At 39.9% G+C, this 14,079-nt stretch overlaps 1 protein-coding gene and 1 pseudogene across 1 annotated transcript; one reads left to right on the plus strand and one right to left on the minus strand.

The window, feature by feature from the left end:
• Window positions 1-1,512: 1,512 nt before the first annotated feature.
• Window positions 1,513-6,302, plus strand: LOC136472301 (DEAD-box ATP-dependent RNA helicase 27-like; annotated as a pseudogene).
• A 514-nt stretch (window positions 6,303-6,816) lies between these two features.
• LOC136472310 (pescadillo homolog) lies at window positions 6,817-13,851 on the minus strand. Its single transcript, XM_066470035.1, has 14 exons — window positions 13,733-13,851; window positions 13,550-13,635; window positions 13,163-13,291; window positions 11,678-11,797; window positions 11,465-11,590; window positions 11,001-11,085; window positions 10,696-10,806; window positions 10,007-10,100; window positions 9,550-9,875; window positions 9,329-9,436; window positions 8,529-8,650; window positions 7,887-8,097; window positions 7,556-7,780; window positions 6,817-7,195 (listed from the first exon to the last, which is right to left on the minus strand). The coding sequence occupies exons 1-14, from the start codon at window positions 13,754-13,756 to the stop codon at window positions 7,103-7,105; spliced, it is 1,860 nt and encodes a 619-aa protein (XP_066326132.1). The 5' UTR covers window positions 13,757-13,851; the 3' UTR covers window positions 6,817-7,102.
• Between the last annotated feature and the right edge of the window lie 228 nt (window positions 13,852-14,079).

Genomic DNA, 14,079 nt, shown 5'->3' on the forward strand with positions numbered 1-14,079 from the left:
AATCTTATCCAAAACGACTTCTTTTACCAACCTGGAGGAAGTAGTTGTCATTCTCAAGAGTGGACTTCCGCATAATTGCCATTCTAGTCGTGGGCCTTGGAAAATTATCATGCAATAAGTAAGCACCTTGATTTATACACTATTTCTCTTTTTTTCCTTCTTTTTTTATTTATTTTCTCCAAACATCTAGCACTCAAAAAGACGAGATTGCTGGCGGTATCTCTTCTCTTGATAGGTCTTTTTTAGCTGCTAGCTTTTGCACTACTCTTGGTGTTGAGAAGGCAAGGGCAAAAGACACTCGTAGCAAGAAAGTGTTTGATGATGGAGGTTCTAGTAGCAACCTGGTACAAAAGAAGTACTGTCGCTATGGTAGAGAAGGAACGATCTTGTTCATGTATGTCGATAACATACTGATCTTTGGGACCAACTTGAATGTGATTGAAGAGATTAGAGACTTTCTATCCAAAAGTTTTAACATGAAAGATTTGGGAGTGGTTGGTGTGATTCTAAGCATTAAGCTTAGAGACGGTCGCCGACTTAGGGAAGCGAATAGGGCATCGATCTTAACAATCTAGCAAAGGCAAGGCCGCCCTACCACCAACTGGCATGTATGTGAGAACCTACAGCCGCTCGACCTAGCCGTTGAAGCACTTTGCCGCTCCTTGTGCTTTGCCGAAAGGAAAATTAATTACTTTCCATTCTCAAGAGTGGACTTCCGCAAAATTGCCATTATAGTCCGGGCTTTGAAAAACTATCATGCAATTTAATAAGTTTTTCCTAGTAGATCGAGTCATTAGGGTTAATGTCTCTCCATGCCAAATTTCTTGGTATTGGAGTTTTATCTCCTTCTCCTCCTCTCCGACGACGGTGAAGGGAAATGGTGGAATTGTCTTCTCCATGGCGTCTCCGTTAAAGATGAGGGCGACAACTTCGGCGTAACATCTTCATCGACATGACGACATGGAGACTTTGTTTCCGGACGGCGGCATCAAGGCGGAGATGATGTCGCCACCATGGAATAATTTTCTCTGGTCTCTTCTCCGTTTTGTTGTGGTTAGATCTGACCATGATAAAGGACTAGGGAGAATAATTTTCAGATCGGTCTCCCTCACTCTTCGGTGGCAGAAAGAAGAAGAAGGAAGACACCAGAAAAGAAGAAGTTCCTCAGTTCCGCCTACAAGTATGTTGGTCGTCGTTCGTTGGACATTTGTTCTCAGGGCATTTGCTGAGTGTTTGTCTGTGCGGTCATCCATACTGCAAAGCATCTAACATGTTAGGTTTTGAGTTGTGCTATTCACAACGTGGGTACTATTTTGTAATCCAGAGTGCTTGTAACGTGTTGATGTACCCATCTATCATATAATATAATTCTTCTTTCAAAAAAAAAGAGTAAGCACCTTCTACACCATTTCTCTTTTTTTCCCGCATTTTTTCTTATTTTTCTCCAAACACCTAGTCTAGCACTCAAAAAGACGAGATTGCCCCTGGGGCAAATTAACGCTGGCAACTGAATCCAGCAAAACCGATTCGTCTCCCCGCGCCCAGCAGCCCGCCGCCACGCGATCGCCGTCCGCTGTCCGCTCGCTCGATTGCGACTGCGCCGGCGACCCCATGGACGAACGCCGGAGGACGCGGCCCCGCTCGCCCGAAGCACCTGCTCCGCCCGACTCGGCACCGCCGCCCGACGCGCCGGCTCGACCCGATGCGGCCCTGCCCAGGCGGCCAACGACCAGCAGGGACGTGCAAAATTGCCCAGGGGCGGCCTGCGATGAGCCCCAGAAGGAGAAGCGGAAGGATGAGAAAGGAAAGAGGAAGCGAGAGGAGGACAGCGAGATGGGGGGAACGGGGAAGGAGAAGAATGGGGAAGAAAAGCTGAAGAAGGGCAAGGTTGGCGGGATTCTGACAAACAGGCTTTTCTCAGAGCTCTGCATCTCGGAGCTCACTGCCAAGGTCATCAGAGAGATGAACTACACCCACCTCACCAAGGTGATGCTCCCACCCGACTAAATTTTACCATTGCACCATCTTTTGGCAAGATATACATGTTTCTGTTCTCGGTGCAAGTCCAAGTACTCCACAATTGCATGTAGTCGAATGCTTCTGTCATTCTGTGGATGATTGTGTTATGTGAGTCGATACCGCAATGGCAATGCATGCACCGTTGGGTTTTAGTATTGATGTAATGTAACAATGGCATGCATGCACGGTTGTTTAATTTTCATGATTGCAGATTCAAGCTAGATGAATACCGCATCTGATGGAAGGAAGTGATGTGATGGGTTCAGCAAAGACTGGTTCAGGGAAGACCCTTGCTTTCCTTATACCAGCGATTGAATTGCTCCACAGATCGCACTTCTTGCCGAGGAACGGAACTGGAGTTGCTGTGGTTTGCCCAACAAGGGAGCTTGCCATTCAGGTTTATGCATGACACAACAATTATCTTTTGATTGATTTTACACGCTTTATGACTGTTCTAGAATTTGCTGCGAGCGAAACGATCAAAATGAGATGTGTCAACTGATCTAAGGTTAAGTTATTCTTTGTTAACATAATGCCGTGTGTGTAAATATAATACACAAATACACAATGCTGTTTGTTTTTACAGTATTTTGATTTGAAGATTAAGCTATGAGAACTTCTTTTCACGTTGCTATATATTACCAAATTTATCACCAAATCGTTAGGCTTCAAAAGGTAGCTTTTTTTTTTTTTTGAAACGAGGCTTCAAAAGGTAGCTTTCTATAGTGTATCTGAATGTTGGATGGTTGCTGAGACTATTCACCTGTAGGGGCAGGGGCTCATACTTGACACTTTGCTATCCTTATGTGTTTCGTCAATTCATTTGTGCTAGACACACAATGTTGCCAAGGAATTAATGAAGTATCACTCGCAAACTCTTGGATATGTAATTGGTGGCACTAACATGAGAAGTGAGGCCAACCAGCTCGCAGAAGGGATCAATGTCTTAGTTGCCACACCGGGCAGGCTTCTGCACCATCTGCGAAGTACCAGTAGTTTCAAATACAAAGAGCTAAAGGTAAAGACATTCTGGTTACTATCATTTTTTTTCCAAATTCCTTATTTCTGTTGAGATAGTGCATATACTTAAATTGTCACATTTAGATAAAAAATACAACCAGAAATTTCATGCTTATCTATTTGCATGATCAGTTACCTGATTGTTTTATATATGAAATCTTTGTGTACATCTACCTTATGCTTGTCCATGACTCCATCTACCTATTAATGCTGAATTAGAGTATATATCAAATTGCAGCATACATTATGCCAAGTATATGCAAAATTGTAAAAGGCAATAGCTTATATTTGGATAAAGTCGTATTGTTATATTAGCTCGGTTATGTGTTTCGTCTTTGTTTGCTATTAGTTGCAGCAAATTTGTGCTTGACAAAAGTCAAGTGGAATTGCATATAATGTTATTTGTTATTTCTGTAAACAAAACCGATACAGTATGGGTACAAGTATTGGATTTGTAGCTAAAAGTTATTCTTCGTAACCATCCTTAAAACCAAACTGATTCTGTTCTCCAATTAAATTAACATATAATTGCATTGTAAATATCTTTTCGAGCGGGGATGGAATCAATCTTGTTGCCCACTCATACCTCGGCCCAGAGAATACTAAAGCCAATTAATTTTGTGCTGGGCTGCCCATGGAGAAGGCGAAGCCTTGTTTACTGGCTCATGTAATATGGGTCCCTATCTGGCAGGAAAATGGCATTGAATTTCTTGGAAAAGAAAAACATGAGAATTTGCTGTTAAGGCAGTGAATATCATGACTGACCACTACCACCCTCTAATTTTCTCTGGCATAACTCATCATATGTTGCAGTGCCTTATAATTGATGAAGCTGATCGGATACTTGAGCAAAATTTCGAGGAGGATATGAAACAAATATTTAAACGCCTCCCTCGGGTATGTGACCATCTGCCAATTTCGTTTCATGTGCATAGTGCAGCCATTAAAATTTCTACTGAGTCTGAGACTACTATGTTTTGTCCTGGAATTATTATGGATCATATGCAGGATAGACAAACTGTTCTTTTTTCTGCTACACAGACTCAAAAGGTCAGTTATTCATCCTATCCAAACTTTTCCTTGATTTCCCCTGTTGGTGTAAATGCTTATGTGTTATAAATTGTAATCCCACAGGTTCAAGATTTTGCGAATTTTACATTTGAGAAAAATGAAGATAGACAACGGAAACTTGTTTATGTTGGAGTTGATGATTCTGAATTAAAGGTATGCAACTGTTTCACCATGCTGTTCATATCTCTTTAAAACATTTTCTGGATTATTTGGTATGAGAAATATAACTTTGATGCTCTGGCAGCCTACAGTTGAGGGCTTGCAGCAGGGCTACTGTGTCATCCCAAGCGAGAAAAGGTTTCTTGTTTTGTACACTTTCCTAAGATTGAAAGTTCACAAGGAGCAGATGGTGAAGGTCCTAAGAGGGGAAGTGGGTGAGGAGCAGAAGGTGAAGATCATGGTGTTCTTTTCATCATGTAGCTCAGTCAAATTCCATGCAGAACTTCTTAATTTCCTCGGGATAGAGTGTTACGAGATCCATGGGCAACTGAAGCAGCAGAAACGAACTAGTACATTCTTCCGATTCCTGAAGGAAGAAAAGGGCATCTTATTATGCACTAACGTGGCAGCACGTGGGCTTGATATTCCTGATGTGGTAAGTTTAAACCATTCATACCACTCCTTTCTACGTATATGGTATATCCCCTTACTAATGTAAGGATCTGGTGCCTTGCTTAGGACTATATTCTGCAATATGATCCTCCAGATGACCCAAAGGTTAGTGCTTCCAAACCATGCTAAAGAAATTATGCATTTGTCAATTTTGCTAAGTTTGACATTTGAATTTAATTTGTAGGATTACATTCACAGAGTTGGTCGTACTGCCCGAGGTGATAAAGGCAAAGGAAGTGCATTACTGTTCTTACTACCGGAAGAATTAAAGCTGCTCATTCACCTGCAGGTAATTAATGTTACGGTGACATATGTCTGTCTCCCTTTATTAAGAGGAAACCTGATGTGTATCAGTTTATGCAGCACTATTTTCTTAACTCAAAGTGATCACTATTTTCTGACATTATGTCTAAATACAAAGTCAGTAGTGTGAAAGTACTTTGAAATATGAATTTTGTATAATCTTATATGCTACGCATTTTTTACAATTTTACTAGTCCAGTACGAGTAACATGGAAGCTCTAGTGTCCTACATTTAGTTGGACAGAGGGAGTGACGCATTTAGTGTTTGCTTGCAGGCAGCCAAAATTTCTCTGACTGAATATGTGTTCAGTGAAAAGCATGTCCCAAAATCGCTATCACAACTTGTGAGTGTTTCTTTCTCAACTCAATCCCGTCGTTTCAATCTATTTTATTATAACGTGAGTTTTGGAACAGGAGAATATTGTTACTGGGAATTACTTTCTAAACAAGTCTGCGAAGGAAGCCTACAGGTCCTACCTTTTGGCATACAACTCACACTCTATGAAAGATATTTTTGATATCCATCAGCTTGATCTCAAGGTAAATGTTTGTGACGTTCTTTCTCAATGTTCTGTTATTGGTTTCTGTTCATTTTTATTGGCTCAGCATTTTGCTTCATTGCAAGTTTACATAATCTTAAGTTGTCAAGTAGAAGCACATTTGTTATTTCCTTAAATTTAGTGGTAGCCTAGCTTATCCCTTGAAAGTTTCAAGGTAGCTGAAGACCAATGAAAAATACCAATTGCTGATATTTCACGAACTCTGTTTGAATATGTCTAATTCATTGTTGTATTTCAGAAAGTAGCAGCATCATTCTGTTTTAAGGAGCCTCCTAAAGTGAATCTGAACCTGGAGAGCAGTGCATCAAAACATCGAAAGATGAGGAAAGGGTACAGTGGACAGAGGCATGGAATTGGCCCTTCAAACCCCTATTGGTATTCTAAAAGGACATGGATATGATCACAGCAAATTTGCAAGATTCTAAAAGGACATTAGGGGAATCAGATGCTGGAAGCCCCCCATTTTTTTTTATTTTTTTTATAGATCTCTAAACATTACTTATAGTTATAGGCAGTGTTTGGTTCTCTCTGTAATGGTAGCAGAAAGTCACGGTAATGCAATCCGATGGGGCGAATACCGGATTTGTTCGGTTCCTCTTCCGATTCCTGTAACGACTAACGAAGTTTGCATCTTCCGATTCCTGTAAGGCTGTAACGAAGTTTGCGTCAGAAAAGACCCGTATCTGGACCAGCAAAAAAAAAACGTAGGACACCAACAATTGTAATGCATTTTTCCTAGACGACAGACGGCTCGTCATATGTTCTCTGAACTTTGGTGGCGCCCAATAATTCATCCTACGCCTAGATGTCGTGGCTCGTCATTTTCTTTGAGCAATCATGGCTCGTCATATGTTCTCTGAACTTTGGTTGCGCTCGGTAATTCATCTGCGCCTACAAACTCATGCAAGCATATGCGGAATGGCCTGCCAAGTGCCAACCAGTCCAGTGCGAGCGTAAAACAAGTAGACCCTGCCAATTTACATTCCTTGCTTGTTCTCTTGTGAATCTTAGACGCATTCTAGAAACTGTACTAACTGTTCTAACCAGATGGCTCTGGAAAACTTTGAATGGGACAATTTTTGCCCCATCTCTATACTTTGTATTTAAGCTTTGAATGTAATTTACCTTTTCAAAAAAAAAAGTAGACCCTGCCAACGAGAAAAACTTTGTACACAGAAAACGACAATTGATTCTTGTACCTTTTCTATAAAAAAAAAGACAAGCAATATAACCAGGCTAAACAAAATTAACGACTCTAAATGCTTAGTACATAGAAGATCAAAACTTTTCTATTCAAGTTTCCTGGTACACAATAATAAAGACAGATCAAAACTTTTCTATTCAGGTTTCCTGGTACATATTCCTTGAGATCATCTTCAGCATACATAGGAGATATCAAAAGACAACCACTCATCACGGGGACTTGGCACGCAGATGAGCTGATCATGGCAACATTTCTACTAGAGATGCCACACCAATGCGATGAAGATTTATGTGGCGCTGGCGAACTCTGAGCATCAGTGCCGCTTCTTGGAAGAAGCACTAGAATCCGTGTTCTTTTTTCTCTTCTTAAGTAGCTCAATTTTCTCTTTTTTCTTTTCTTTGCCCATCTGTGTTCACAAAGAAACAGGATAGTCGTAAAAACCATCCAAAAGAGATGTTAATAATAATTTGAGATAATAGAGAAAGGCAATCAGAAGCAAGACAAATCAAAGACTACGAATCTATGATAGAACTGTCAACTAATTATTGCAAAAATGCATGTGAAGGTAGATATTATCAAAGAGGGAACTATCAAGTCAACAAGAAAAGCTTTTACTAGTATCAATCTAAGTCATGCACTATACTAGAACTTTTTTAACAGGAACGGAAGTTATTTCTATAGAGAGCATTATCAGGACTTGTAACCATATTCACATTAAAAACCAGTAGTGCATACAGGCATACAGCAAAAGATAGAGTACACATACCTTCATAGCTTTATAAAGGCCTCTCTGCCTGCGAGACATGAGAGCAGTACCAATGTCATCATCATCCTTCTCCTCTTGTTTACTGGCATCCTCCTCGCGATCTGACTGAGTATCATCTTTGGCATCTGGTGATTTATCTCCTTCCTTATTTGACAGACTAGAGAAAGCAACACCATCAATTTCCATCTTCAGTTCATCATGGTATTGCTTCTCTAGCATCTCCAACTAGGGAAAAAGAAAAGACATGCCAAGATCATTACACGAAATGCATTCAATACAAGAAAAAACAGAAGCATTGAAACCCACTTAAACTGGAAGAAACACTACCCACCTTCCTCTTCTTTTCAGCAGCTTCGTTAGATTCTGTTCGATCCATCATTGCTGCTACCAATGAATTGTCTAGATCTTCATCACCAATACCTGGAAGAGGCAAGACCTCATTGCGTGCAGCAGCTTGCAGCCTCTTTATTGTCTCTGCATACTCAGGAATGTAGCCCTCTGCATCATTGTCCACAAAAGGAGACAAATGTGGTGGAGGTACTCTGCAACATGGAAAAAAATTGTCATATACTAGCCTACGAATTATTACTTTTCTTTATTATTGCACAATATAATTCATGGTCTTCTCGTCAGCGGCGAAAAATTAACACAATATTGTAGCAGCAGCATGTGGTATAGTTGTAGCAGTACCAAGAAATTAGTAGCAGCGCTAGCAACTAGTAAGTAATAGGCTAGGCATACAGCTAAAAAGTTCTATCAGTAGCAAATGGAGAGCAACTGGCAATCTAGGCATCTGGCACCAAAAGAATGCAGGACTTGGCAAATTTGTAATCATGTCTCATGCATCATATTAAATATTCATTGTCCCTAAACAGATTCTACAGCATAAGCAGTTACAATTTAGCATATCTGACAGAATCCACATATGGTGCAATGGTAAAGTCGCAGTTATCACAATCCCCATGTGACATACCTTCCAACAAGATAACCTTCTGTCGGCAATATGATACGAGCGTTTACACAATCAAAGACCCACTGTGGTTGAACATACTCCCTGGAGAGGAAAACATGGCTTTGTGTCGGCCTATCAACAATCTGCATTATAACAGAAGTTGTAGGTTAAGTAAATTGAGATGCAACTCAAAGAAACCTAACAAACAAACAAACATAAAACAACCTTCTATCATAAATTAATAAAAGAATAGTGTGGAAAAAAAAGAAACTCAAAGTAGACGTACAAAACGGTTGTAACAGACAACAGATATTATACTAGGGCAAACACGTGATAGTGTATTGGCTTAGAAGGGGTAACACCATCACTGATGATCCCCGCCCCACATGTCAGTCAGTCAGTCTTAGCGCAGGCAATGAGTGCAGTATTGTCACTGTGAATCATGTATCTGTTCAAAGGCGTATCATGGACTCTTCAAAATAAAAAGCTATATAGTGTGAGGATGTGATATCATACTCCTATTTTTTATTACAATATGGGATACTAGCAAGCATAAAAAAAACTTCCATGGACCATTTGATTTTACTTCACTTGTGCACTTTTCATTGATCACCTTTTATGTTTATGAATTACGAGATATGATGGTACCGAGTGTAACCTGAACAGTTAGTCACATACAAAAATTGTATTGTAGTAATTATTGCCCCTAGTATGACATTTCTGTCGTGGTACTTTGGCATCTTACTTTAGAGATGGTACATCAACATCCCCGTCTATATAGTTAAACTTTGGTGTAATATATTATTGAGGATGCAATCAACCTGGTGAGTGGTATCTTCATCTTCTTCTTTAAACGGAGCTCCTTCTCCTTCCCATGAAACAGTCCCTCCAAACGCTGGGATAATAAATAATAGGGACTCCCTAGGCACCTGAAAGTGCATATAAAGGATTAAAAACATTTGAAAGATATTCAAATCAGAAAAATCAATTGATCTGCAACCCCAAATTTGGCTTGCAGTAATGACAAATTCCAATAACCTACCTCCCGACTCAAGTAGAACTTTAAGTTCTTAAATAAACCTTTACATTCTTTAGTATCGTCATCATCTGCATCATCAGCAGTTGATTCTTCTACAAGATTCATCAGTGCACCAGGTTCATTAGTTGGGAGCTGATGTTGAAGCTGTGCTAATCTGAGCTCAGATTCATCTGCTTTTGAGCTTGCTTTATCCTTCACATCCTTGTCTTCCTCAATTACTCCATCAGCTTTAGTCTTCTCGTCCTTATCCTCCATAACTTCGTCAGATTGTGAATTCCCAATCATTCTTCTGGAACCAGCAGACATGTATCTGCACAATGCATATAGCTCTGGCACCACGCAACATGATATCAGAAAAGGAGTCCGCATAAAACTAGAGAACAGAGAAAAATAATATGGCAGTGTATACATCCAAGAAAATGGACAGAGGCGATTAATAATAATAAGCACCAGAACATACCAGCAGCTAAAGCTTCCAGACGTGGATCCAGAATAGGAGGATAATTTACATTTATTGAATGATAGAGCTTGAAGTTCACAAATCCTAGAAGAGTCTGCAGGCACAACAGGCTCAGTCAAAAGGTTGAAACAAACACCAGAAATAGCACTGTTGAACTTTCTAAGGGAGCATTCATGAAAACGTCAACATGTATGGTGTCAATAGCCAACTATTGAAACTATGCTCATGGAAAAGGGAGTTATAGATAACAACAAAAAACCATGTAATACCGGTATATAGCTTCTAAAACACCACATTAGTTATTGGACGTCATAATATGATATCTTGATTGACAATGAATTGCTCAGCGACCCTACAATGGAAATGCAAGCACTACAATATCATCACTGTGTCTTGATCAAGAACCTACAGGATTCTCAGCCCTTTGCAAATTAGCATTCCATGATTACGGGTTAGAACGACTAAAGGCGGCTTATGCACCAAGGAAAACCACAGCACCGTTTTGTCTATAACAAGCCCATCTTTGATGAAAAACAAGACAAATAACCAATAATCGGAAATCAGATAAAATATAAATCGGAAATCAGATAAAATATACTACCATATCATTAGTCTTGGCCTGAAATTTATTGACAGTTGCACAAAACATGAAACACACAAGAACTAAGGAGCGGTCCATATTTGTTTACCTCATAGAATTCTAGAAAAGAGAGCATCACATTGAAATCAACATCATCGGTTAATACTTGCTGAAGAGCATGAGGAGTTAGCCAGGTGATCTTTTGCCCTTGAACTTCAGCCTGCATTACGTGGCATAATCATGAATTTTGACCATCACGTATGCAAAGACAGATAAAAGAATCATGGGATGTGGCATGGAGGGCAAAAAAAAGTTGGAGCAGTGGCGCTGAAGTCCGCCGAACTTTTTCAGTGGCTCACAAGGAATTGCAATCTTTTATAATGGCTCACAAGGAATTCCCCCATACATAATTACCTGGTAATATATGCCCTTCACGGAAATAAATGTCTTTCTCAGGGAATGAGTTCGGGATATGTATGCTTGCCATTCATGGCTTAACCTATACAAACAAAACATTTTCAAAGCACATAAGATTTGAAATGACTTCATCATATGAGAAGAAAATAATAAATATCCTCTATATAAAAAGAAATGATGAAAGCACACGCTTTTACATTTATAAAATTGTGATTTTACTTTGGATGTGACTTGGTGAGGACCACAAACATCCACAGATTACATGCAAGTTTGAAGGTTACCATGTAGGATATTAGAGAAACCTATAGAATTTTTGTGATAAGCCAAAATTCCAGGCAAGATATAGCTGTACACATAGTGACAACAAAAATAGGTATTCAGAGCAAAATTACCTAGTGCACTTGAAAAGAACATGAGTCTCAGGCCAAGAAAAAGACATGGTAATTTTAAACAAAGCATACCTGCGGCAGTTATGGATTCGTTTGACTTCAACACGTTCACCATCAACAGCAGGTAATGCCGCAAACAGATGCACCATTGTAAGGCAGTCATCCAAGTCACGAAGAGCGTCAACAAATGTTGGATACCTGTTCGATAAAGAAAAGAACAGTTAATGCTGCATAGAGAGAGTACTTGATGAACTCATGGATAATCATGTTTAGTTCGCTTGATACCTTTCAAGGACAAGCCTATCAAGCTTGTAAGTTGGTGGCCGATTCAACAGCCTGTCTGCGAGATCCCTGTTTTTCTTAGCAACAGCCTTTTTAACCTTCCTTCGATGAACCTTAATCTCCCTGAATTAAATGAAATAAGAATACCATTAAGGAATTAAGCACATTAAACAATGTAATAGGAATTATTCCTCAGGAAAAAATGTAGCGTTCTTCTTAGGGCTTGTTTGTTTGAGCTGCAGCTTTTGGGCTTTTGGCTCAAAAGCTGGTTTTCTGATTTTTGGTTTCTAGCTGTTCGCTTTTTGCTATTAGCTTTTGTAATAATTTTTTAGCTTCTCAGCACACCAAAAGCCAGAAAAGCTCCTCAAAGCGTGCTTTTCAGCTTTCAGTTCATTTCCTTGGAAGCCAGCTTTCCATCTTTTCAAAAGCCAGCTCAAGAGCTAGGCTGTTTGTCTCAGCTTCTGGCTTTTGGCTGGGCTAAGCCAGCAAAAAGCTGAAACAAACAGGCCCTTAGCATGATCTTGTTCATATACTCTATTCGCTCCTAGAGAAAACAAATTCAGCCAAGTAACTAAGACACCACTAGTTCGTCTCACAATAATCCAGTAAGATATTCATCACCGACAAACAAGGAGCCAAGAGGCTACCACTCTTAGGGCCAGTAAGAAACAGAAGCTGAAACAAACAGCATGCTTCTGGAGCTTCTTTTGTGGATTCCGATATGATGTAATGGTTAGCGCTAGTGATATTCCATATGTTGTACACTACATCATACAGAATTTTAATCCAAAATCAGCTTTTCCAAAGTCAAAATCCAGAATAGCTTTTTAAAAAATTACAGGCCCTTACAAATATACCAAAATTGTAGCATTATGTACAAGAGTCCACGATGCACAGCTAATGGCCTTTGTTGCCCACACTAAGTTTGTTTCATTCTTTCAATTGAAAATACAAATTTTCACCCCACATGGCAGAAAAGGGGAAATAGACTAATGCACAAAAAAAAGATGTTCTTGATTCATAAAACCAAATAAATTAAGGCTATGGTTAACTAGAATGAATAAGTGGCTGTTCAGATCAAGCTATTCAGCCATTTAAAAGATCAGTTCGTTAGAAATGTTCTTAACCATTCTAGAAAAAAAATGTCCGTTAAATCTTGACTCATCTTTCTTTAGTTGAAAGTGAATATTGTTTATCCTTTTTCTAATTTTTTCGAAAAAACGGATAATGGTTTAGTCGAAGTTGATTTAGTTCAGCCTATAATCCTATATTGTTAAAAGAACAAAAATCCAAACAATCCCTAATACCGTTCCATTACTTAACACACATAAAATCACTTTTCAAGCTGAACATACATATACAAAGGTATTCATGGAATATTATAATATTCCCCAGGCACTATATAGAGCAATAAGGAATTAGAGTGACTCCCTCTGTAGCCTCCCTGAACTGAGGAATGTGGCACAAATATTTGGTATGAAAAGCTACCTGAACTTCTCGATCAAAGGGTCATGAGCAAGGAATGCAATATCCTTCGTGTGGTAGTAGGTCTTGTGGTTCCCTTCCACCTTCTTCTTTGGCTGCCGCGGAAAGACACCCTTTAGAATGCATAGCTTCCTGCAATAAATAGGAAAATGTCAAAAAAAAATGGAGTTCAAGGATTCGAACTAACACGAGCCATGTAGAAGACAGTGGCTACATAAAGGACATAACAAATAGTAGTAATTAAGCTCGATGGACAAAATAACTGCAAAAAATCCCAGTTACAGCTTATATGGTTGGCATCAGCATCCCACGAGCTTATTCAAAATAGTACGCCGTCTAGATGACGGCTCGCCGGCAATAAACAGTGGTAATCAGGAGATAGTGACGAACCTGAAGATTGCGAGGCTAACTTGCAGGTAGTTAACCGCCTTGGTCCTCGTGATGTACTTTGCCGCATTCCCCTCCTTCTTCTTACCCTAAGACATGGCAAGAACAACACGTCAGAGACCACGGCACGTCATGAAGAGAAGGTCCTTCGAGAGACAGGGAGGACCAGGGCGATGAGACGATTACCGCAGGGCGGTAGTGCTTCGGCATGGCGGCGGCGGCGGAGGGCGCTCCCCGCGCCGGGAAAGGGAGGGGAAAAGAGAGGAGGAGATGGGTTTTAGGGTTTTGGTTTATATACCGGCGGGCGGAGGCTTTGGCACTTGGGCTGAAGAAGTGAAGATGTCGGCCTGCCCAAGCGTCTGCTTGCAAAGTTTTCCCTTTTTTTTTTGGGAAAATATAATATATTCTGTCTTGACCAAATAATCAAATGAAAGTGGCAAACGCCAAACGGTGCATGCAAAATTAAGCCCGAACAAATTATTTACGTCGAATACATCGGGGGTGATATTTAAAAAATTTATTTATTACGTTAT

Source organism: Miscanthus floridulus, chromosome 1 (genome assembly GCF_019320115.1).
Source record: "Miscanthus floridulus cultivar M001 chromosome 1, ASM1932011v1, whole genome shotgun sequence".
NCBI lineage: Eukaryota > Viridiplantae > Streptophyta > Magnoliopsida > Poales > Poaceae > Miscanthus > Miscanthus floridulus.

Coding starts and splice junctions, on each gene's coding strand:
- LOC136472310 (XM_066470035.1), bottom strand. CDS start 13,756: ATGCCGAAGCACTACCGCCCTGCG. Junction 11,798..13,162: donor CCTTTGATCGAGAAGTTCAG/GTAGCTTTTCAT, acceptor CATTTAATTCAG/GGAGATTAAGGTTCATCGAA. Junction 7,781..7,886: donor CTGCTGAAAAGAAGAGGAAG/GTGGGTAGTGTT, acceptor CTTTTTCCCTAG/TTGGAGATGCTAGAGAAGCA.